This window comes from Camelus ferus, chromosome 10 (genome assembly GCF_009834535.1).
Source record: "Camelus ferus isolate YT-003-E chromosome 10, BCGSAC_Cfer_1.0, whole genome shotgun sequence".
NCBI classification, from domain to species: Eukaryota; Metazoa; Chordata; class Mammalia; order Artiodactyla; family Camelidae; genus Camelus; species Camelus ferus.
In genome coordinates, this window is record NC_045705.1 from 2,699,682 (window position 1) to 2,720,964 (window position 21,283).

The following is a 21,283-nucleotide window of genomic DNA, read 5'->3' on the forward strand; positions in this document are numbered from 1 at the left end:
AAGGATGGATGGATGGATGGGTGAAAGGAAGGAAGGAAATAAAAACTGAAAATCGAATTTAGCTATGTCAAAAAACAAATGATGTAAAAACTGGATAACCATGTGCAAAAGAATGAAGCTGAACCCTTATCTTATACCAAATACAAAAATCAACTCAAAATGGATTAAAAAACCTAAACCTAAGACCTAAAACTATAAAATTCCTAGAAGAAAACACAGGAGAAAAGCTTCATGACACTGGATATGGTAATGGTTTTTTGGATGTGACATTAAAAGCACAGGTAACAAAAGCAAAAACAGACAAATGGGACTATATCAAACTTAATTAACATCTATGCAGCAAAGGAAACAATCAACAGAGTTTAAAGGCAACCCTATGGAATGAAAGAAAATATTTGTAAACTACATATCTGATAAGGAGTTAATACGCCGAATACATAAGCACTCCTATATCTCAACAAAAAATCCAGTTTAAAACTGGGCAAAAGACTTGAATAAATATTTCTCCAAAGAAAATATACAAATAGCCATCAAGCATATAAAAAGATGTTCAGCATCATTAAATATAAAGGAAATACAAATTAAAACCACAGTGAGATATCACTTCACACTGTTAGGATGGTCACTATAAAAAAAAAAAAAGAAAGCAGAAAAGAACAAGTGTTGATAAAGATACAGAGAAACTGCGGGCTATTGGAGGAAACGTTAAGTGGTACACCACACAGGAACAATATGGAGGTTCCTCAAAAAATTAAACAGAATTACTACATGATCCAACAATCCCACTTCTGGGTATATATCAAAAAAAATTGAAAATGTGATCTCAGATTTATTTGCCCACCCGTGTTCATGGAAACATTATTCATAATACCCAAGAGGTAGAAAATCTAAATGCCCATGGACTCATGAATGAGCAAAAAAAATGCAGTACATACATACAGGGGGATATCATTCAGCCTTGAAAAAGAAGGAAATCCTGTCGTATGTACAACATGGGTGAGCCTTGATGACATAATGGCAAATAAAATAAGCCAGTCACCAAAAGACAAATATTGCATGATTCCACTTAGATGAGGTATCTAAAGTAGTCAAACTTAGAGAAGTAAGAAAGTGGAGTGGTGGTTGCTGAGGGTAGAGAGAGGGAAATGGGGAGTTGCTATTCAGCGGACACAGAGGCTCAGTTTTGTGAGATGAAAAAATTCTGGAGATCTGTTGCACAACGAAGTACATATAGTTAACACTACCATACTGTACCCGTAACTTATAAATGGCTAAGATGATACATTTTACATCATGTGTCTTTTACTACATGATATTTTAAATATTGCCAAAAGTAAAAAAGCAACAATAAAATAAAAATAGCAAAAATAAATAATAATAAAATATAATATATTTTATAAATAGAAAAGCAAAAAATGACATTAAATAAAATTTGAAAGTAAAATTAAATGTATTTTTATAAATACCATTCTATTATTTATGTATATACTACATTTAAATATAAAAATTTTTTTGAGTATTTTGTATAACAGACAGTTGTTTAGAGCTTTAGAAGGCATGTAAAGGTTACTAAACTTACACAATTCAAGTTTTAAATCTTCTTACCTCATATGTTATTTTCAAACTTGACTGTAATAAAATCGGAGTAAAGTTGGGATGAACTTCTGCAGTGAGCCAAAGACGAAAGGTATCTTTAGGCTGAAGAGTATTCAATTCCTTGTTTATAAAAACAACAACAATAAAAATCTACTTAAATATACACACAAATTGTCATTTTATAAATACATTATTAAGTACTTTTCTTACTAAAATCTTTCCATGACATTCTGATATATTAATGTTCTGAAATTTCTTATATTTCCATAAATTTTCTTCTTCTTTATTACTCGCTCAGTGTAATACATATGAACTTGGATCTGGAACTGGGTCATTTGGGTTGGAATTCAAATTCTGCAACTTATTTGCTGTGAGACCTTTGGGTTGACTTACAATATCTCTTGCTAATAAACAAGGATAGTAACAGTACCAACCTCACTGGATTGTGTGAAACACTTAAAACAGTCCCTGATACACAGTAAGTACAAAGTAAGTGTTAGCTGTCACAGCTATGGCTCAACCACCAGCCATCCTCAGGCCTGCGGGTTCTCACTGCTTCAATTCATACTTCCACAGATACATAGTAAGATAAACTCCTCTACTGGCAATTTCTAGGGTATTCTATTGCCTAGGATATTCAAACCTTCACTATTCAAATTCCTCTACCCATGTTTTAGTACTTATTCAAACTTCTATGTCTCTGCGTCTTTACTCATATTCTTTCTGCCAGTTATTCTCTTGTAACCTGAAAAATTCTTACTCAACTGTCAAAATATAATTTAAGTAATCATGTCCTAGGGGAATACCTTCTTGAACTGTTCACTACCACAATCTGAAACAGAATTAATCACTGATGGTGTTTTGTAAATTCCCTTCTACGGTATTCATCATACTACAATATAGTTATTAATGTGGTCTGTCTCTTCTAAACTAAGCTCTTAGAGAGCAGGTAGAAATTTTCTATGTAACCAGCACCTAGGACAATTCCTGCTTACTTCTGTACTACACAAGTATTTGCAGAATAAATCAATAAGTGAATGAATAAATCAGTGACAAAAGAAATGCTGAGAGTTCTAAAATAAAGTCTAAAAATTATTTTAATAAATATAATCTAATACTAGCATTCATTACTAATATCATGTGAAATATAGAATAAAGATGATCAAAAAATGGCAAAAGAATTGCCATGAGAACACTGTGCTTGTTCAAAATTATAAATTATAATATGTATCTATACCTAGTAATAATTTTAAAATGAAAAATGTGAGTAAGATTTTACCTTGGGTTAGCACATTTTAAAAGAAAAAAGAATCCGTTTGTGATACAGCTGGATTTAAAATCAACTTATAAATTTATAGCCAAATGATTCATCCAAACTTCCCAAACAAAAGCAAAACATTTTTAAAAAATTATTAACTTTTATCATATAATCTACCCTATATATGCTTTCAGAAGTCCTAATTAAGATTTGCTTCAAAAATAACTGCAATTATATTTTACATAGATTAATAGCCATTGTTTGCAACAGAAAGCAGGATTCAAGTGCTCACAAGTCTTCCTCGTATGTTTCATAACATGATTCATCAGACATGAATTTTATACTTTTATACATTAGTGATTTTTATAGAAAACTGTAGTAATAATAAAATTACTTGAATATTCATATATACACCTCACTTCTAAAATCTACATCTTCTTTGGACAGTAAGTAATGAATCATCATGGTCCATCACTTCAGTCACTCAGTCATCGACTCACTGATCAAAGATTTACTGACAACCTATTTTATGGAAGGTGCTACAGTTGCCAATTAATTAGGATTGCACAAATTTTCAACATATGACAACTAGGCTATGGCCTCCCACTCTGTTCTGTTCGGTTCTATCTTGAATAACTTCTGCCAGATTAAGTCAATTAATTAATTAATTAACTCCTCTGCTAATGCCCCCCCCTTGACTCTGTGTCCTAGAACAAAAATCCCAAACACTTGCACATGGTTCTGGGAGTACCCCGCAACCTAGCCCCTCCCTGGCCATCCGTCTCTACTGCCCTCCATTGCGCTGCCTGGCCCCTTCACTGCATCAAAGGGCCTCTTCATCCCTCGCACTAGGCGTGCGCATTTCTATCCCTGTGTCTCTACTTGTGCTGCTAGAATTAACCAAGATATCTTTCCCCCTACACTTAGCCCAATCACGTAAAGCCTTCAAGCGACATCTTGTCTTCGGAGTCGTCTTTAACTACCCAAGACCATGTTCATCTTTCTTAAATAAGCACCAGACTTAAATCCAGATCTGCATTTAAAACCTGCCCACCCATTTGTTCTATCTTAAAGTTACTTTCGTCCTGAGGCCACTGGATTTAAATAAAATGATTGCTTCAGTTTTACATCTCAGCTTCCTTAGCACCTAGGAAATTCTATGGTTCCATCTGACACCTCTGCATCTCTTCTCCACATGCAGATACAACAGAATAAGAGCATAAAGAGAAATTAATGGTATAAATAGGTCTTCAACAATTCTTTAAAGCACTTCCCCATTTTTCTTCTGAAAAAAATTCTCTAAGCCTCCTGCTTCAGTCCTGATTAATCTCTTGGCTTCCCTTAAATTCCTTTAAAAAAGAGATTTTTTACAGACTTCCTGTTAAAATATCCATTTTGGTTTGTGCAAATGTACATATTTAAGAAGAAAATATTTGACAGATTTTAAATGATTTCTCATCAAATACTAAATATTTTGAAAAAACTCATAACCAGGGCATGACATTTTAATACTGATGTTCCTTGGAGATGACTGAAATGAGTATCTCAGACGTTATTTGCACCACATTGGTCTGAATCTACCTTTTCCAGAATCGGCAGCCAAGATACCACAAGATGTAAGTTCTTCAAACAGAGCCAATCTCCGTTTCGGGCACATTCTTTTAGCATCTGAACTGCTAAATCAGCTTGACCTTGACCCATAGCAACCTGCAGAAACAAAAATAAAAAATAAAACTAGAAACCAAACATCTAATAACATGCTGTAACATGAGAGTTTCAAATTACCCTTCCACACATACTGAACTAACTCAATTACAGCAATCAGTGTTCTGAATTTTTAATAAGAAATATCAGGCTCTGTTGCCATTTCCAACAATTGTCTTCTTTTTGTCTTTACATCAATGACAGATTTCTAATATTCTTCTACTTAGTGAAGGCATATTGTCATTACAGTTTTGCCAGTGATAGAACAGTATGAAGAATTACTGAATAGCCTTTAGTTCCTTATCCCACTATTTTCTGTATTTCTTACCCTCTCAAACATGGACCTTTAAAAAATAACTTTTCATAACTATTGTTTTATTGAATTATTTGAGGAATAATTAACACCACCACTCCCTCAACATTTGTTTCTCTTTTAAAAAATGTCTCCAACATTGCCCACATTTGGCTCTCGAGCTCCTGGTCTGTTTAACTGTGTCACCCCCCAGCCCTTCATCATGGAGCAAGCCCTCACATGCTGGTGGGCCCCAAGACTCCGCACTCGGCCCCCTGCTCCTGCATTCCTTCTCAGAAGAGGAGGCAGGGAGGAGAGAGAGGAAGAGAAATAGAGACAGAGGGATGGGAGGAACAGAAGAGAGGGAAGAGGAGGAGGGAGAGAGACTCCTGATCTCACTGGAATGCCACTCCAGTTTCTCCAGTCCCGACAGTCCATCTGCACTTAGGTCACTCATGTAGTGGAACAGGCCAATTTATAAAATAGAAAGCTTCCGAGCAGAAGCTAAAAGACCCTACAGAGCAGATTCAGTATATAAGATTTCTACATTTGAATGAAGAGGTGACTACTTAAGTCTAAGATTATAAAAAAGCTTCAGTCAAAAATCCCAAATGGTTACATGCTACTTACTATATCAAGTCTCAACTCTTCCACATGTTTTTAAAGGATAATTTAAATAATACTTATGTATCAGTATGGCTACACCCGTCTTTGTGTATATATATAATTTATAAATGCACATACAGTGCGAGTCCTGGCTCAAACATTTTACTGAGTACATGGTTCAAACACCTTGAAGAGTGCTGTTATAGATTACTTCAAACCACAGAGATTTCTTTTTTCATAATGAATACAAGACAGCATTTCATTGTTTTTTTAGTTGACTTTTACAAGTATTGATTTTGTTTTTCAAGTAAGACTATAAACTCTTTGAGACTGGGAACCGTGTGTCTAATTAAACGTGTACTACAGCACGTAACACAACAGCTAATGAATACTCATATATTGATGTGCTGTTAATCTTCAGGAACTAACCCAGACCTAAGCAAATAGGAGGGATGAAACAAATACTGGTTGAATTGTGTAGACGCACGTACCTACCATTATTAAAATGTAAGAAAAAAAACCCTCAACTCATGTACGACAGAATCAGAGGAAAAGAAAAAAAAAGAGTATTTTGCTGAAATGAAATGCTGGATAAAACTGGAAATTCAAATTTTCTATAAGGCATAAATTGTATGAAAACAGCTTAAAGGTTCATAAAACCTTAGAAGAAAACATTTACTATGAGAAAAAAGTGTATTTTCAAACAGTGTAACAGGAAAATGTCAAGCAGATGGTTAGCCCCCACCTCAAAAAGAACACATATTTTCTTGAAATAAAAATTAAGTTTTGCATGAAGAATCTATCATTATCCTTAGCAGATATATTCTGCATAGCAACAAAATTTTAACATAGTAAACTTATGAATAAATGTCTATATTTAAAGGTTTTACCATATTAAAAAATTTTGCAAGTTCAGTACACGAAACTCTAGAAATTTAAATAGTCAAACTTACTGTGGATGTAAATAGCTTTATCTTTCTGCCAGCATCCCTGCTGACAAACACGTCCTGTAGAAAAACGCTCCCCTTCCTCAAGACACTTCACTGACAACTAAAGATGATCCTAATACGTTAATGTACTGTAACTAAGATTAAATGAAACTCCCTAGAGTCAGACAGTGCAAAGCCTGCACAACTAAGCCAAGCTCTGCTATTTTGCTCCCTTCTGTTCATGCTCCTCATAACATTCTCACTTTTCAATTCTTGGTTGCTGTGAAGTATTTGCTTTTTTAATCATTATGAATTATTTTCCCAATGAGAAAGATTTACTCCCAGGTCAAAAGTTGAGGATAAATTAATACATTTTTAAACTTACATGCCAACTGAAGTGAACAAACTAAAGCTCCTAAATTCAGCTCAGAACCAAATGGTATTATATTGGACAAACTTATTATCCTACGAGACTTCTGATGGATTTAAAATCAAGGTGTCTGGGTTTTAAAATAAAGGTGGTACAAATGGCTGTCTTTCTGGAGGCTCTAGGAGAGAATTCTTCCCTTGCCTTCTCCAGCTTCTAGAATTCACCTACATTTCTTTGCTTGGGGCCCCTTCCACCATCTTCAAAGCGAGCAGCATAGCATCTTGTCAGCTCTTTGACCTCTGCTTCATCACATCTCCTTCCTTCAGGCCTCTGTGTCCCTCTTACAAGGACCTTTATGATTATTTATACTGTGCCCAGCTGAATAATCCAGGATACCCTCTCCACCTCAAAATGCTTAGATTACGTTTACAAAGTTCCTTTTGCTGTGTAAAGTAACAAACTCCCAGGTTCTGGGGATCGGGACGTGGACACTCTGGGGAGACCTTAGCTGGCCAACCACAGCCTGTCTCACTGACAGAACCAAATGTGGCAGGAAGAGCCACAGCTGGAGCAGGAACACAGGGTAACAGGTACTGACCTGGTGGTAACACTCCGCGCTCCTCTCGGCACTGGCAAGTTCTTGGAGCTCCTGGGAAGGGTCCGCGCCCGGGGAAATAATAATCAAGATGGGTTCAATTTCTAGCGTCTCTTTGTACAAACGTTTGAGATTCAGAGGGGGTGGGGACAACTCCTTTAGTCCTAAAAGATATATTAAAGAAATTGAAAACAGAAAGCAACATTAATCGGGGAAAAAAGTCTGTTAAAACTAACTGGATGATACATAATAGAGAGTAACTAGGTGAACTATAATCCTATACATATTAAAGTTTTCTCACTCTAAAATCATTCACTTACTAGTAATAACTAACGTTTATTGAATGCTTCAGGTGCCAGGCATCTTCCCAAATGCTTTACATCCCTGCCATCGTCTAATCACAACAACGCTAAGAGGGAGGTGCCCTGAATACCACACTCAACACACAATCAGCACTGTGGTCTTCATACACAATTCTCTCCGTACTAGATGGAACCCAACCATCTAGCTGTACAGCTTCTCATTCATTTATACAGTAACTGAGTGCCTCCTCTGTGCCATGCATGTGGAGAATCAGAGCTCCACATGACCTGGTAAATAACATCACTGTCAGGATATAGGATCAACAGCTATTTCTTATGCCCATTCATTTAGAGAAAAATAAGTGGAATAGAACGAAAAACCTCTCCATTTGGAGCAGAAATATACAGCTCTCTATATAGTTTATGTTTGTTAGCCAAGCGGCCCGATGCAAATCACCAAATTACACTGTGCCTCAAATTCTTCAATTATAAAACATGGATGAAAACAATCCATAGGTTACTTAGGGGCAAAATAGGATACATAATAAAAACAGACTCCATTTATTTATCACCTACTCTACACTAAGCATTATGTGAGGCAGTTTATTTTATGTATAAGGAAACTAATGCACAAAGAAATGAATGCCTTGCCAAATGCTACCCAAACTGCTAACTGCGTTCAACGCAATTCAGTTGTACATTTTTCTATTCTGAAGCTCTTCACAAACTATAAAGTTTGTGACAAGAAATTATAACTTTGCTATTATATTTAAATCTCTTCTGTTAAAACTTCTAATGTTTCCATGATTAATGTATTTAGTAAAAGCCAAGCTAAGGAAGACCTACTTCAATTAAAAATCAAAAATGCACTTGTTTGAACCGAGCTGAAAGAGAAGAGTATGACACAAGAGTTTCAAAATAGAGGATCTGAATGTAACAGAAGGAACAGAGGCAAGAAGGGCTTCTTTATACCCTCAACTGCAGAACAGACAATATTGCAACTCAGGAATTCCAAAAGAGCAGGAAAAGACATTCTTAAGGACTCCCACAACAAACTTTAACATACGAATTCAATGTCATCAAGATGGGCTAAAATAGGCATTTCCAGATGACCATCCTGAAAAGACAAATTTCACACCTGAACCGCTCCCCTCTCTTCTTTCTAACAGCAATCCATAATGCTGAGCAAGAATTCTCAAAGACAGAAGTGTTCCTAATACTAGGTGAAATGTACCTCAACAGCCACTTAAAACTGATGAATTAAACCTAGAGGCATGTTTTGTGAATTTTGTTTTTATTTAAATTTAAATTGGTAATCATACTGTCTAATAATAAAGAATTCTTATGTACTTGTGGCAATGTAATAAATATTTTCACCCCTTCAAACATTCATTTATTCCTAAACTCAATAAACATTTGAGGCCAAATAATGTACTGTGATATGATAAAATGCACTGTAAGTCTTAACAATGCACATGGCCTTTGACTCAGTAATTCAAATTATAATTAATTGAAGAAATAATTCAGAATTTGAATGCAGAAGCATGTACAAGAATTTTTATTAACTTAATATTAGTTAAACTGGGCAAGACAGTAAGGTTTTAAAAACAACTGAGTAATTTCTGATAGCGATACAACAGAAATGAAGTTACAAAAATGACGAGGTAAAAGGTAATTTACATAAGATAATAGACGGATGTGGTTCTAAGCTGCTGAAGTGTAGCACTTAAGCCGAATACACGTTTCCTTAGGTCTTTCCTTTACTTTTGAACACAGATTTCACAGGACAGACTGAGCTACGGAACCAAAGACCACGCAGAAGGACGTCAGTATGCTAAGAGAACTAGAGGGCAGTAAGACTAGGAAAGCTGCAAGGCCCACAAAGACTTTTTGATGAAGAACCTTTGAGAAGTTACTGCTCCCTGTAGCCACTGCAGCACCTTATGGGGACGTACCTCTTACCACCTCAACGCACATCATATCTTGTTCAGGACAGTTATTAAATCAGAATTACAGGAAGTCAGAATATTTGCATCTGGTAACTGCTATTTTCAAAAAGTAATGTAGGAGGTTTTGCTAGTACATCAGGTTTGGTTTGCAGGATTATACTAAAGTGATACGCCTAAAAGTTTTGAGGACTGCTTTGCCAACTTAAGTCTTCAAATGGAAAGTACTTTCATAAACACGTCTTTGTAAGTTACTATTTTAAAGTTTATAGGTTATAAAAAGGATTGCTAAACCTTAATAGAAAATTTTTCCATAAGAATGATACTTGAGAAATCACATTTGAAATCGAATCTCTAAACTCTGATTAAAAAGACCAGTGCTTGTCATTCTCCAGTAAAATGCGAATTTTTAGAACTTATTCACACAATAGAACCTCCAATTTTATATAAAAACTGTATTCATAAAACCACTTGACCAAATACAAAGTTATCCAGCCATGTATCAGTATATGTAGCTTTTGCTTAGAAATAGGTAGAGTACGATTTTAGAAGCATATTAAACTTTCAAAGCATTTGAATATGTGAGTATCATGAAGTTTTCACTTTATGCCATTAAACTTTAAACATCATTTAACCTAGAGATGAAATAGTACCATACAGAAGTACTCCAAGGGTTGGCAGAGGATCAAACTATAAATCCAACAAGAAAGGTCATGTGCAATGTGGCACAAAGAGCCTATTTTTAAAGATTTAAATGAGTGAGAGGAGAACAGCCTCCTAAGAACCTCTCTGAAAACTGCCTCATTTTACTTAAACTTGCATTTGAGTGATAGGAACATAAAACAAATATGCAGATGAGCTGGAAATATATCAGTTAGTGTTAGGAAAAGGGTAAAGAATTAAAACAGGTAGATGTGCTGCTACTGATTACAGATGGCCCAGAAAGACCTCTCTGAAAATGCAACATTTTAGGTTGATGTCTGAATGATACAGAGAAGCCAACCACAAAAAAGAGAAGAGAAAAGAAAAAAAAGAAATAAATAAAAAACAACGCAAACAAACAAAGAGATAGCAAACACACCGCAAAGGTCCTAAGGCAGGGTCTGCCCACGAAGGCACAGTCGTAAGCGAGAGGGGTACCAGATGAGGTCAGAGAAGCAGTCAGGGGCCAGGCCGTGTGGGGCTTCGTAAGCTTACACAGTTGATCCTTGGACAGTGCAAGTGTTAGGGGCACCGACCTTCCACACAGTCAAAAATCCACACATAACTTAGAGCTGACCCTCTGTATCCACAGTTCCTCCATATCCACAGTTCCCCATCCTCAGAGTCATGAAGGACTGTAGAATTTACTATTAAAAAATGTTCATAAAAGTGGACCTGTGCAGTTCAAACCCATGTTGTTCAAGGCTCAACTGTGTATAAATCTGGATTTTATTCTAAGTGTTTTGAGAAGAATTTGGAGATTTTATACAAAAAAAGTGAGATGATTAATTTTTCAAAGACCACACAGCCTTCTAGAGAGCAAGGACTGAAGAGGAGGTAGTAAGTGAAGCAGGGAGCCCGATTAGGAAAGCAGACACTGATTTCACAAACACGCGTGATGCGATGCATTCTGGAGCTGTTCAAGGTATTTGAGCACAACCATGAACTAAACGAAGTTTGTGCCCTCATGTGGCTAGCAACTGCCAACAATATCCTTCTAAACTGAGAATGCATTTGATTCTTTCAGTATTTAATAAGAACACAGACTCTGGAGGAGGTTTGAATCCCATCATTTCATTGCTGTGTGATCTGGCTTCCTCATTTTTAAAAGGATGTAAAAATAGCCTCTCCTAAAGTTGCTGCAAGGATTAAACTATATAGCACTTAGAACAGTACCTGGAATACAGTGGGAGCTAGGTAGGTGTTAGCTATGATTATTCTTACGAACATTCACGTTTAACGTGTAAGAGTGAGTTCACTAGGACAAAACTGGTCATCTGAAGCTAAGAGATAATATCTCAAAATAGTACTCTGACATCCCCAAATGTAACAGTTTTACACACTAAAAAAGAACGATTATTCAGTACTATTAAGTTTCAGTGATAAGCATGGAAGGGCCAGTATAATTTTTCAATTCCATAAAACTCTGTGCTAGCTTGTTTATATGAGCAATTTTAACTTAGAGAAAATATACATATGTTAGGCTTATTTGATTGCAATTTACAATTTACAATTAATAAAAAAGTTTCTATATAAAATTTTATATAAATTATATGAAAAAATTAAATAGAAATGGAGGATTTCTAGAAAAAATTGTCAGTATACTATTTTAGTTTTGCCAGACTTTTCATTTCCAACATAATTCTAAAACCTCCTGTGGTTTAGAATAGTAAAAATCCACTATTCTTGGATGATTCTGTGCTTCAAGTAAAATCTTTTTCAAACTCTTTCTTTGACATAGTTTTTCTAAACTTTTCTTGTACAAATACTAATATGGTGTATTTTTTCAAATGAGTGATAATTTTTAATTCTTCCTTTAAGACTATCTGAAAGACTTAAAAACTTATTACACAGCTTGTTTGCAATTTAAAACAAGTTCTCCTTTTTTGTTTTAAGGCAAAAAATAACTCATTTTGAAGGCTTTATTTCCTGAAAATATGGTATCTGTGAATATGTTTTACTTTAATTATCTAAATCAAAGATCTGATGGCCTGCTTTCAAATCCTAATCATGGACAAATGTATAAATGTCTAAAGTGCTTTCATAAGAAAATAGTTTTTAAAACTCTAGATACCCTAAATACAGGATGTCAATTATGCATCAAATTTAACACATAATTAAGTGTGGTCATATCCAGCACAAAGCATTGATTCTTTAAAACAGGTAGAGACTGTAAGATTAAGTGGAATAAAGGAAAAAAGACCTGGTAATCTTTCTAATCTAAAATCAGCATAAAATGAAACGTAAATTTAGAACAAATAATTCAAGTCCGTGGTCTAGTTCTTTAAGAGTGCTGTACTTACCCAGGGTTTTACATGCAAACAGAGCCATGGCACTTTGCAGTCTGTCTGGTCTGAGAGCTTGTACCACAAGAACCTTAAAATAAAGTGCAGAGTATTTTTAAATAATCACGTTTCCACAACAGCTGTAACTAACAATAGTTAATTAAACAGATGTTGATCAAAATATGTGAACACTAATTACTGTACCACAGTATTTCCATGCCTCAAACTATCAAAGTAGGTATAAACAAAGACACGTTTTTAATAGCTGAAATATTACTAAAACCTATCAGATCCATCATCAAAAGTAAACGCCAGCACGTAATGGTCGTAGGGTCAGCTGTGTCCTCAAGGTCTAATTAAAGGGCCCAATGGCAGGTGGAAGTAAGGGGTGTAAGTAAAGGCGTTTCCGGTGACAGCCGTGCAGAGGCCCAGAACTCTTCTCTAAACTTTCAAGTCACTAATTTTACGCTGAATCACATATATCTATTCTTACATCTGTAAGTTTTCAAATAAAGCTTTTCTTAGCTGCACCCCTCTCCCCTTTTTTAAAAACAGATTTGAAGAAATAAAATTCAACACGGGAATACAAAGAGACAGAAACACAGCCAGCAGCCTAGTGAAGAGATACAAATGGGAGGGTTACTTCCTGGAGCACCACATCCTGTAGCCCCCCCCCAGCTCTAAGACTTTGGTCTAGCAAAGACTGAGCGGAACCCACCAGTAGGTTTCATCACTGTGTTTTGAAATGGAATGGAAAAAAAAAATCCCCTATTCCTCACCATACGGTCTTTTTCTTAGACAGAAGCCTGGGATATGAGTGAAGAACCTACACAATCTATACCGTGATTTCGTTCTATGAGACAAGTTCTCTATTGCAAAGTCACCCTTGGGCCCGGAGGTAGGTGGAGTACGGAGCGCTTCCCTGGGAGACACCAACCCAGAAACTCTGCCAGTGGTTTCACTATCTGCACAAGGTGGCCAAGGCAGAACCCTCACCCACCTGTGCCCATTAAGGTTATCCTCAAAGCAAAGCTTTTATTGAAATGGATTCTGAATGACAAAAGAAACAGGAAGCACTTTCATGCATTTAGATAATTTACCTGCTGAAATAGGGAAACTTTCTTTGCAAGAATAGAAGGAAATTCTTGCTCACACATTGAATTATGACAATAAGTACGCCACAGAGCTGCATCTTCAAAGCAGAGCGTCTGATAAAGACTGGGGAGGGCAATCTGAAAAAATAAAAATAGCCATATGCAGTGATAATGACATACATGTAACAAACACACACTTCCTAAAAAAGTAAAAGGAAACTAATTACTGACAGATGTTTATCATTTGTTTTTTAATTTGTATTGGCTTATTTAATCATTTCTAGGTCAGAAATAGTACAGTAGACTAATCCAGAATTAAAAGAAAATATTTCCAAACTAGCACTAAATCAAGTTAACAAATCTTTTCTCTATGTAAAAACATTGCTACGTATCTCCACCACGTGGAAAAAGAACTTTCACTAAAGCCAGGTGCACATCGCCACGCTCCACTGCCACAACGGAGTTCCGGCAGTGGAGTGTAAAAATATGCCCGGCTTCAAATCTTGACTCTATATTTTCTAAGGGACTCTGTGCCTAATTTCTTCATCTGTTACGTAAGGACAGTAGCTGCAGCTGCTTCCCAATGGGGCACATGTTTAATGAGATGATCCACTTTCAAATTCTGCATAGTACTTTGGACATAGTCAGTCATCCACACCTGCTGGCTACTCTTAACATTTTAATTACGTGCTACTGGACCGTAGTCCTAGCTGTGAAGAAAAGCAGGACGAAGGAAAGGAAGAATGGAAAAGATTTCAAGAGAAGTATATTCACCTTTCAATCCCAACAAAAACAACACGTTAGCCTGAGTAAGGAAAACAGAACTGTTGGGAGTTGGGCTTCTGAGCTGCTTTTTCTTCCCTATGCCCCATCCTCACCACCCAACTCACACTGGGGGTTAAAAAAAAAAAAAAAAAAGGTGAGAAGGAAAAAGAAGGGATGGGGGAAGTGAGAGTAAGAGAGAAAGAAAACACTTTATTTGAAAAACCTACATATTAAAGGCAGTGGACTTTGGGATCAGAATGCTTGAATTAAAATCAGAGCTCCAAAACTTCCCAGCTATTTAATCATGGGTAATTACTTAATTACTTAACCTGTCTACACCTCAGTTTCCTCTTCTCAAAAACAGGCCTAGTTATGACCTCCTCAATAGATTATTTTGATAATAAGATAAGATTGCACCTGAAGTCTTTAACATGACGCCTGGCACACAACAGGTCCTCAAAAACATGAAATTAAAAATAAAATTTAGGCTCATGTTTAGCAACTCACTAAACTGATTCTCATTTCTTATCTGTAAAAAGAGTTAAAAATCTCTCTCTCTTAAAGTTGGTGTGATAAATGATAACATTAATTTGAAAATGTTTTGTAAACTAAAATGGTAACAAAACACTAATGTATGTTATAAATCTTCTCTGAATAGGGAAGTTGCCCATCCAAAATGCTCTGTGTTTCTTTACTTAACAGGAAATGAGTATGTGGGAAAAAGCATCATTACAACTTTTAGGTTAACCCGGGAAGACTGTTTTCCCAAGTGTAAGCTCTTAGGGGATCAACTGTTCAAGCCATTTTAGCTGGATCCTGTTATTAATTTTGCCACTAGGATTTCATGAGATAATTCAGAAGACTTGCCCAATAATCCAGAAATCCCTTCAAATTCTATTTTTCGTAATTACTGATTTTCTGCATTTCATTATAATTGCTTGAAAAATGTTTCCTGGAAAGCAGGAATCAAAGCTTTTATATATCTGTACTCACCATCCTCAACCAGCATATATTATAAATACTTAGTAAGTATTTAACACTATGGAATATCTAAACACAAAATTTACCTTATCCTTGTGTCATTACTTTGCCTACCTGTAATCTTAATTCAATCAACAACAACAAAAAAGAGCATTTAATAAGAATTGACTATGCATCTGGCACACAGCAGGCACATACCTAATAAACAAAGGAATGAAGGAGTCAGGTTTCATGCTAAACATTAGGGACGTACAGTTAATAAAGCAAGAGTACTAGTGTCAGTGGATTACAACCTAGCAGAACAAGCAGACATAACAGACCACTTTGGATGAGTTATGACAGTTGCTGTGATACAGACGGACTTAAGATACATGCTACAGAAAAGATCAAAATCCAGAAAAAAAATCAGAGGAGGTAATGCTTTGGCTAAGCCCTGAAAAATAAATAGACATTTGAGAGGTAAAACCAGTCAAAGGCCATTTCAGGTTGAGGGGATAACGGGACAAGGACGGACAGGAGACACTGAGAGGTCGGACTGGAAGTAGAAATCTCCAGTTGAGTGATGAGAGCCCAAACCAAGAGACTGACTGCAGGGACGGAGGAGAGCTGAGTGAGAGAGAGATTTAAAAGGTGAACAGAAGTGAGAGAAACAGTTTGAATTTGAAATTTTTTCCAACTTTTTTCAAGATAAGAATCATAATGCATCTTATTACTGATCCTCAATTATTCTACAAATAAGGCCTCCAAAGACCACATTAGAAGACTTATCTTTATATTCCCTGTGGGTATATGGCACAGAATCTCGCCAGTGTAGAGACTCAATACGGATACACTGAATGAAACATTAATTAATAAATTATTCTTTAAAGGACTGATCAGAGTAATTCTTTGATATTCTTTTACCCAGAAATTTCACGTCATATTCACAGAAATATCAACACTGAGTATGAATAAGTAGCACAAAAAATATAAATGGAAATAATTCAAACTATAAAAGAATTAAACATCTCTCCCAGTAAAAACAAGGAATACCTTTAATGTTGCCACCGCCCAGCTCCTTTCCTGATCTATCCAAGATGGAAGTTGATCCCGTATTCTTTGTTGAGAGTCCTTTAATAAGAGCAATTATTTTCCTTGGTGTATTTGGTAAAATTCAGACTTTCAAAGAATTAAAAATTGACTAGCTAATTTTATGAACACTAGTTCGGGAAAGAAAAAAGCTCATTCTATGTATTTTTAATTTTTTTATGTATTTTGCAACTCAGCATGGTAAAATGCTACATAAGGTATAGATAACCATTTAGACAAATGTTACATTCACTTTCATTGGGCTTACTCTTTTGTGAAACTTTAGAAAAACTCAAAGGTAGTAAGAAACTGACAAAAATTGTATTATTTTTAATAATATCTTGCATTTCAAATACAATATAGGTTTTTCAATACAGTTTGGATAGGCTGCTCTGAAGAATATTATCCACTACATGTTCAAATAGAAAATTGGAGAAAAAGCTAAATTTGAGTGAAGTTATCAAAAGTTAAATGAAGTAATTTTTAACTCCATTTATATGAGAACATTTTCTTAGTTATAATTCAAGATTTGATTTTCTTAGAATGACAAAAGTGTTCTCAGGACAAAATATATATAGTGAGAAAACAAACCATATGAATTTCTTATATTCAGCAAATATTCTCAAAAGAATGTATGTCCTCAAAGACCAAAAAAAAGTACATTTAGGTCCATTTCACACTAGCACATAGAGGCAAGGACATACACCTCTAATTAAAATATAATCAACAGTAGTTTAAAACTCCTCTGAGGCAAGTTATATTTCATGAAACCAAAGCCAGGATTATTTTCCCTAAGAGTGAAATAATTTTATTATTTTAACTTACAGCTTTCCGCAGCATGTCTCCGACAACCACACCTGTGAACGTATCCCATTCCTGTTGAATAAAAATATGAGAAACACACAAAAAATAACTCTATTAACATTTAACAAATTTTTTAAAATTTTCCTATAAGATGGTTTATAATCCAACTTTCTAAAAACATGGGAAAAAATAAAACTTTTTGCACGTCTTCCCACTCCTAGCACATTAACATTATAAGGATGAGTTCATGCATCATTCAACATAAAACATTAATATGAAATCTACTAGAAACAATTTTAAGACAAAAATATAACCACAGTATATATATGTGAGTTTCAATATCTCAGAACTAAAATGTCTTATTTAATTAGCATTTGTCACTCCCTTTAATTTGTCCTCTATTCTATGCTATTCCTAACTAAAAGATAAGCAATAAGGTGTAGCAAAAGTTTTTAAACTGTGTATATTGGGAAAAAAGTACTTCCATTAACTTATTTTTTCCAACAGTTTGGGAGAAGACTGTCATCATTCTTTTTTTTTTTTTTTAATTAATCCAGGGAATCAAGATTGATCAAGTGCTATGGAATCTACAGCTCTCAGAAAATCTAAGTCTTCACTCTGCGTCACCCAGTCAGGTAATAATGGGCACTACCATTTTATTTGTTAAACACTGGCCAGAAAATAAACCAAAAAACATTAAAATTTGAGAGCAATGTGGAGAAATCAGCAAAGCAACATCATTCCTCGTCTCCACCCGTTCGGACCAGTCACTCTTCCTACTGAAGTTTACACAGTCACAAAGAAAGAAGATACGAATTATTTTACTACTTTAAGTGAGTCAAAGAAAAATGTTCCCCTTTCCCAACAATAACTTACTTACACTCCAGGAGGAAAATCTAGGGAACATTAAGTCTCACACTGCAGAACATACTGATCACGGTGAAAACATTATACAAAAGGAGGGGAAAACATCAAAGTAAATAGTATAATTAAAAAGAGTGAAGTTCATAAAGTTACGGGCATCAATACATATCATCCAGAGCACGTGGCGTTAGAGGGAAACAAAGAATATAGGCACATGGAATGGTCTGCATTCTTTTAACTATTCAAATAAGAAAAACCCAGAACATAGTTAACATCTAACCAAAAAGAGTCAAAAGTTACGAGGTCAAAGTTCCACTGTCCATATAGCATTCCCTGACACCCTGGCTACTGGACTCCCACTTCAATAAGAATGGCATAAACATGACAAAAGTCACTTACAAATAATTTTTTTTTAATATTAGAAGCAAATCAGAGATGGTTTACTTAGCTCTATCTTGAAGGAGGTCCTTTTCAAGCTTGAGAGAGGTTATATGGCAGACCAGAAATGAAGTTAAATTATGCATTAAAAGATTAACATAAACCTGCAGGCTCAAAGGCAGTTTCTGAGAACGGCCCACCCTCCTGCTTCACCTGCTGACTCTGAGCAAGTCAGTGGAGGCAGTAAATGATGTAGTGCTAGACTCATACTGTTTCACTTTTTATATTTATCAGTCCCACTGCTTAGAACAGGAAAATAAGAAGGCTGACTCATCTGGTGCCTGGGAAAAGTAGACCTGTGTTCAGAAAGATCGAGGCAGCATGGTAAATATCTTAGATTTCTATCTCTGCCTTACCATTGCTTTAGAATATTGGATTTACCCAGAGAGAGCAGAACTGGAAATCAGCACCTTACACTAAATATCTGAGTAAAAGATTATCGGTTGACACATAATTTACAGCCTTAAGTAACATCTAGTCTCACCATCAGTCTGTGCATTACCAAATTTCTATGCAACTCTTCGCATTTTCCTCCTTTACTTTCACTTACGTTTTCTTGAAAAAGTTCAGGATGCATGCCTCGAACAAAATGCAAAGCAAACATCAACTGATCAGCCTAAAAAGAATAACAGATATTATCTTGATTTTTCTAAATGTTTGTTTTAGGAAAAGCATAGCCCTTAAATTTTGGCTCACAAAATCTGTATTCTGTCATCAAATAATCTTTTATCAATGTAAGAAATGACTCTTCAGATGGCGTCTACATAGGACACACTTCTAAGTTGGGGTGGGAGGACACAGAAAATTTCCAGAGAAAGTTAAGGATTAATCAGTGTGTACATCTCATTAAAAAAAAACTTATTTAACTAGCTTACATCTAATTGTGAAGGTTTAAATTAGTTATTACTAACCAGCTCAACATCTTGCATTAGTAATCTTAAATTTGTCTGAACATTCTATATGCCCCTCAATCAAGAAATTTCACTTCTAGAAATTTATGCAAAGTGCATAATAAAGGTGCAGCGACTGTGGAAAAAAGAGTATGGAGGTGTCTCAAAAAACTAAAAACGTAACTACCATATGTGCACCCAGCAATTCCATTCCTGGATACATATCCGAAAAAAATAAAAACACTAATTTGGAAAGATACACGCACCCCAACGTTCATAGCAGCATTACTTAACAACTGCCAAGATATGGAATCAACCTAACTATAACAAACTAGTGATTATAACAAAAAAAGGCAGACTCACAGATACAGAGAACAAAACAGTATCTACCACTAGGGAGAGGGAAGGGGGGAGGGCCACTACAGGGGCAGAGGATTAAGAGGTACAAACTGTTAAGTATAAAATAAGCTAAAAGGGTATACTGTACAACATGGGGACCATAGCAAGTATTTTATAACTATAAATGGAATATAACCTTTAAAAATTGTGAACCGCTATCTGGTACACCTGTAACTTTACATAATAAAGAAAAAGAAACCTGAAAAAAATTTAAACTGGAAAAAAAGGAATTTTATTTCTAGAAATTCATGCAAAGGGATCATAAATGTACTCCAAGATAAGAAATAAGTATATTCATTGCAAGATATTTTATAATGGACAGAAAACTGAAATAACTTGAATATTCACAAGTCTATCATAAATGATAGTCCAAGTGTACAGCATAGCTCATATTGTTTATTTAAACAAACAGATTTACATAAACATATGGATATACATCTGTAAAGGAAATTAGAAACAGGTATCAAAAATTTTATCAGTGATTTATTTTTAAGGTTCAGGTTATTTTTGTTTCCTTATATTTTCTTGGATATACTTTGCAAATTTTCTAAAATAAGCTTATATCATTTCTGTAAAAAAAAAAATTGTTTACCACCATCTTCCCTACTAAAGTTTTAATTTAAACTTTAGTTTCTCCCACATTATAAATAATACTTTATTTATATCTAATATTATACATATATGATTATAAATGTACAGATAGATATAAGGATATTAAATACAATATATACAAAAGATGTACAACAAAAAAAGACTCCTGTAAATACTACCAGCAAGTGATCTTTCCTGCAAGAAAAATCACCCCTCTGTTGGCAAGATCCAGTGTCTTGACTAATACAATACAAAAGAAAAATTTATTTTATTAAAGTACATATTGGGTATGTGTGTATGTGTGTGTCTGTATACACACACACACACACACACACACACACACACAGCAAGTAACCAATAACCACCTATCAACTAAATGAATAAATAAAAATAAACATGCACTCACAATTATAACACAGTCAATGAATGAAAACAAAGCATAAAAGCTGGAAGCAGAGGGCCATCACTCAAGTACGGAGAAAAATAGCTACAGCCAACTACAGTGTGTATGAAACAGCTCCCATGTGATTTAAAATATATAAAAAGCAAGGCATGTCATCTGGAGAGATCTGTGATGTTCTTCAGCATTAGATGGTTAGAATTCAGCTTTGGGACTGAACAGTAACCAGCTGGATAAACTACTAAGACGTTTATTTCACAGACTAATGGATATTTAAAATGAGCACAATAGCACCCTTCATCTAAGGTAAAGAAATAATGAACAGGATAAACAAGACAATAAATATCAAAAATGTATTATGTTTTTTTGTGGTTTTAAAGCTTTTTACTAGTTTTAAACATAAC

At 35.0% G+C, this 21,283-nt stretch overlaps 1 protein-coding gene across 1 annotated transcript in view; it reads right to left on the minus strand.

Moving 5' to 3' along the window:
* Positions 1–21,283, minus strand: part of DYNC2H1 (dynein cytoplasmic 2 heavy chain 1) — a 264,118-nt gene that overhangs the window by 106,936 nt on the left and 135,899 nt on the right. Inside the window, 8 exon segments of the mRNA XM_006186202.3 lie at positions 1,606–1,716; positions 4,436–4,561; positions 7,354–7,514; positions 12,604–12,676; positions 13,686–13,817; positions 16,458–16,535; positions 17,319–17,369; positions 19,150–19,215. Coding sequence (XP_006186264.2) covers positions 1,606–1,716; positions 4,436–4,561; positions 7,354–7,514; positions 12,604–12,676; positions 13,686–13,817; positions 16,458–16,535; positions 17,319–17,369; positions 19,150–19,215 — 798 coding nt within the window.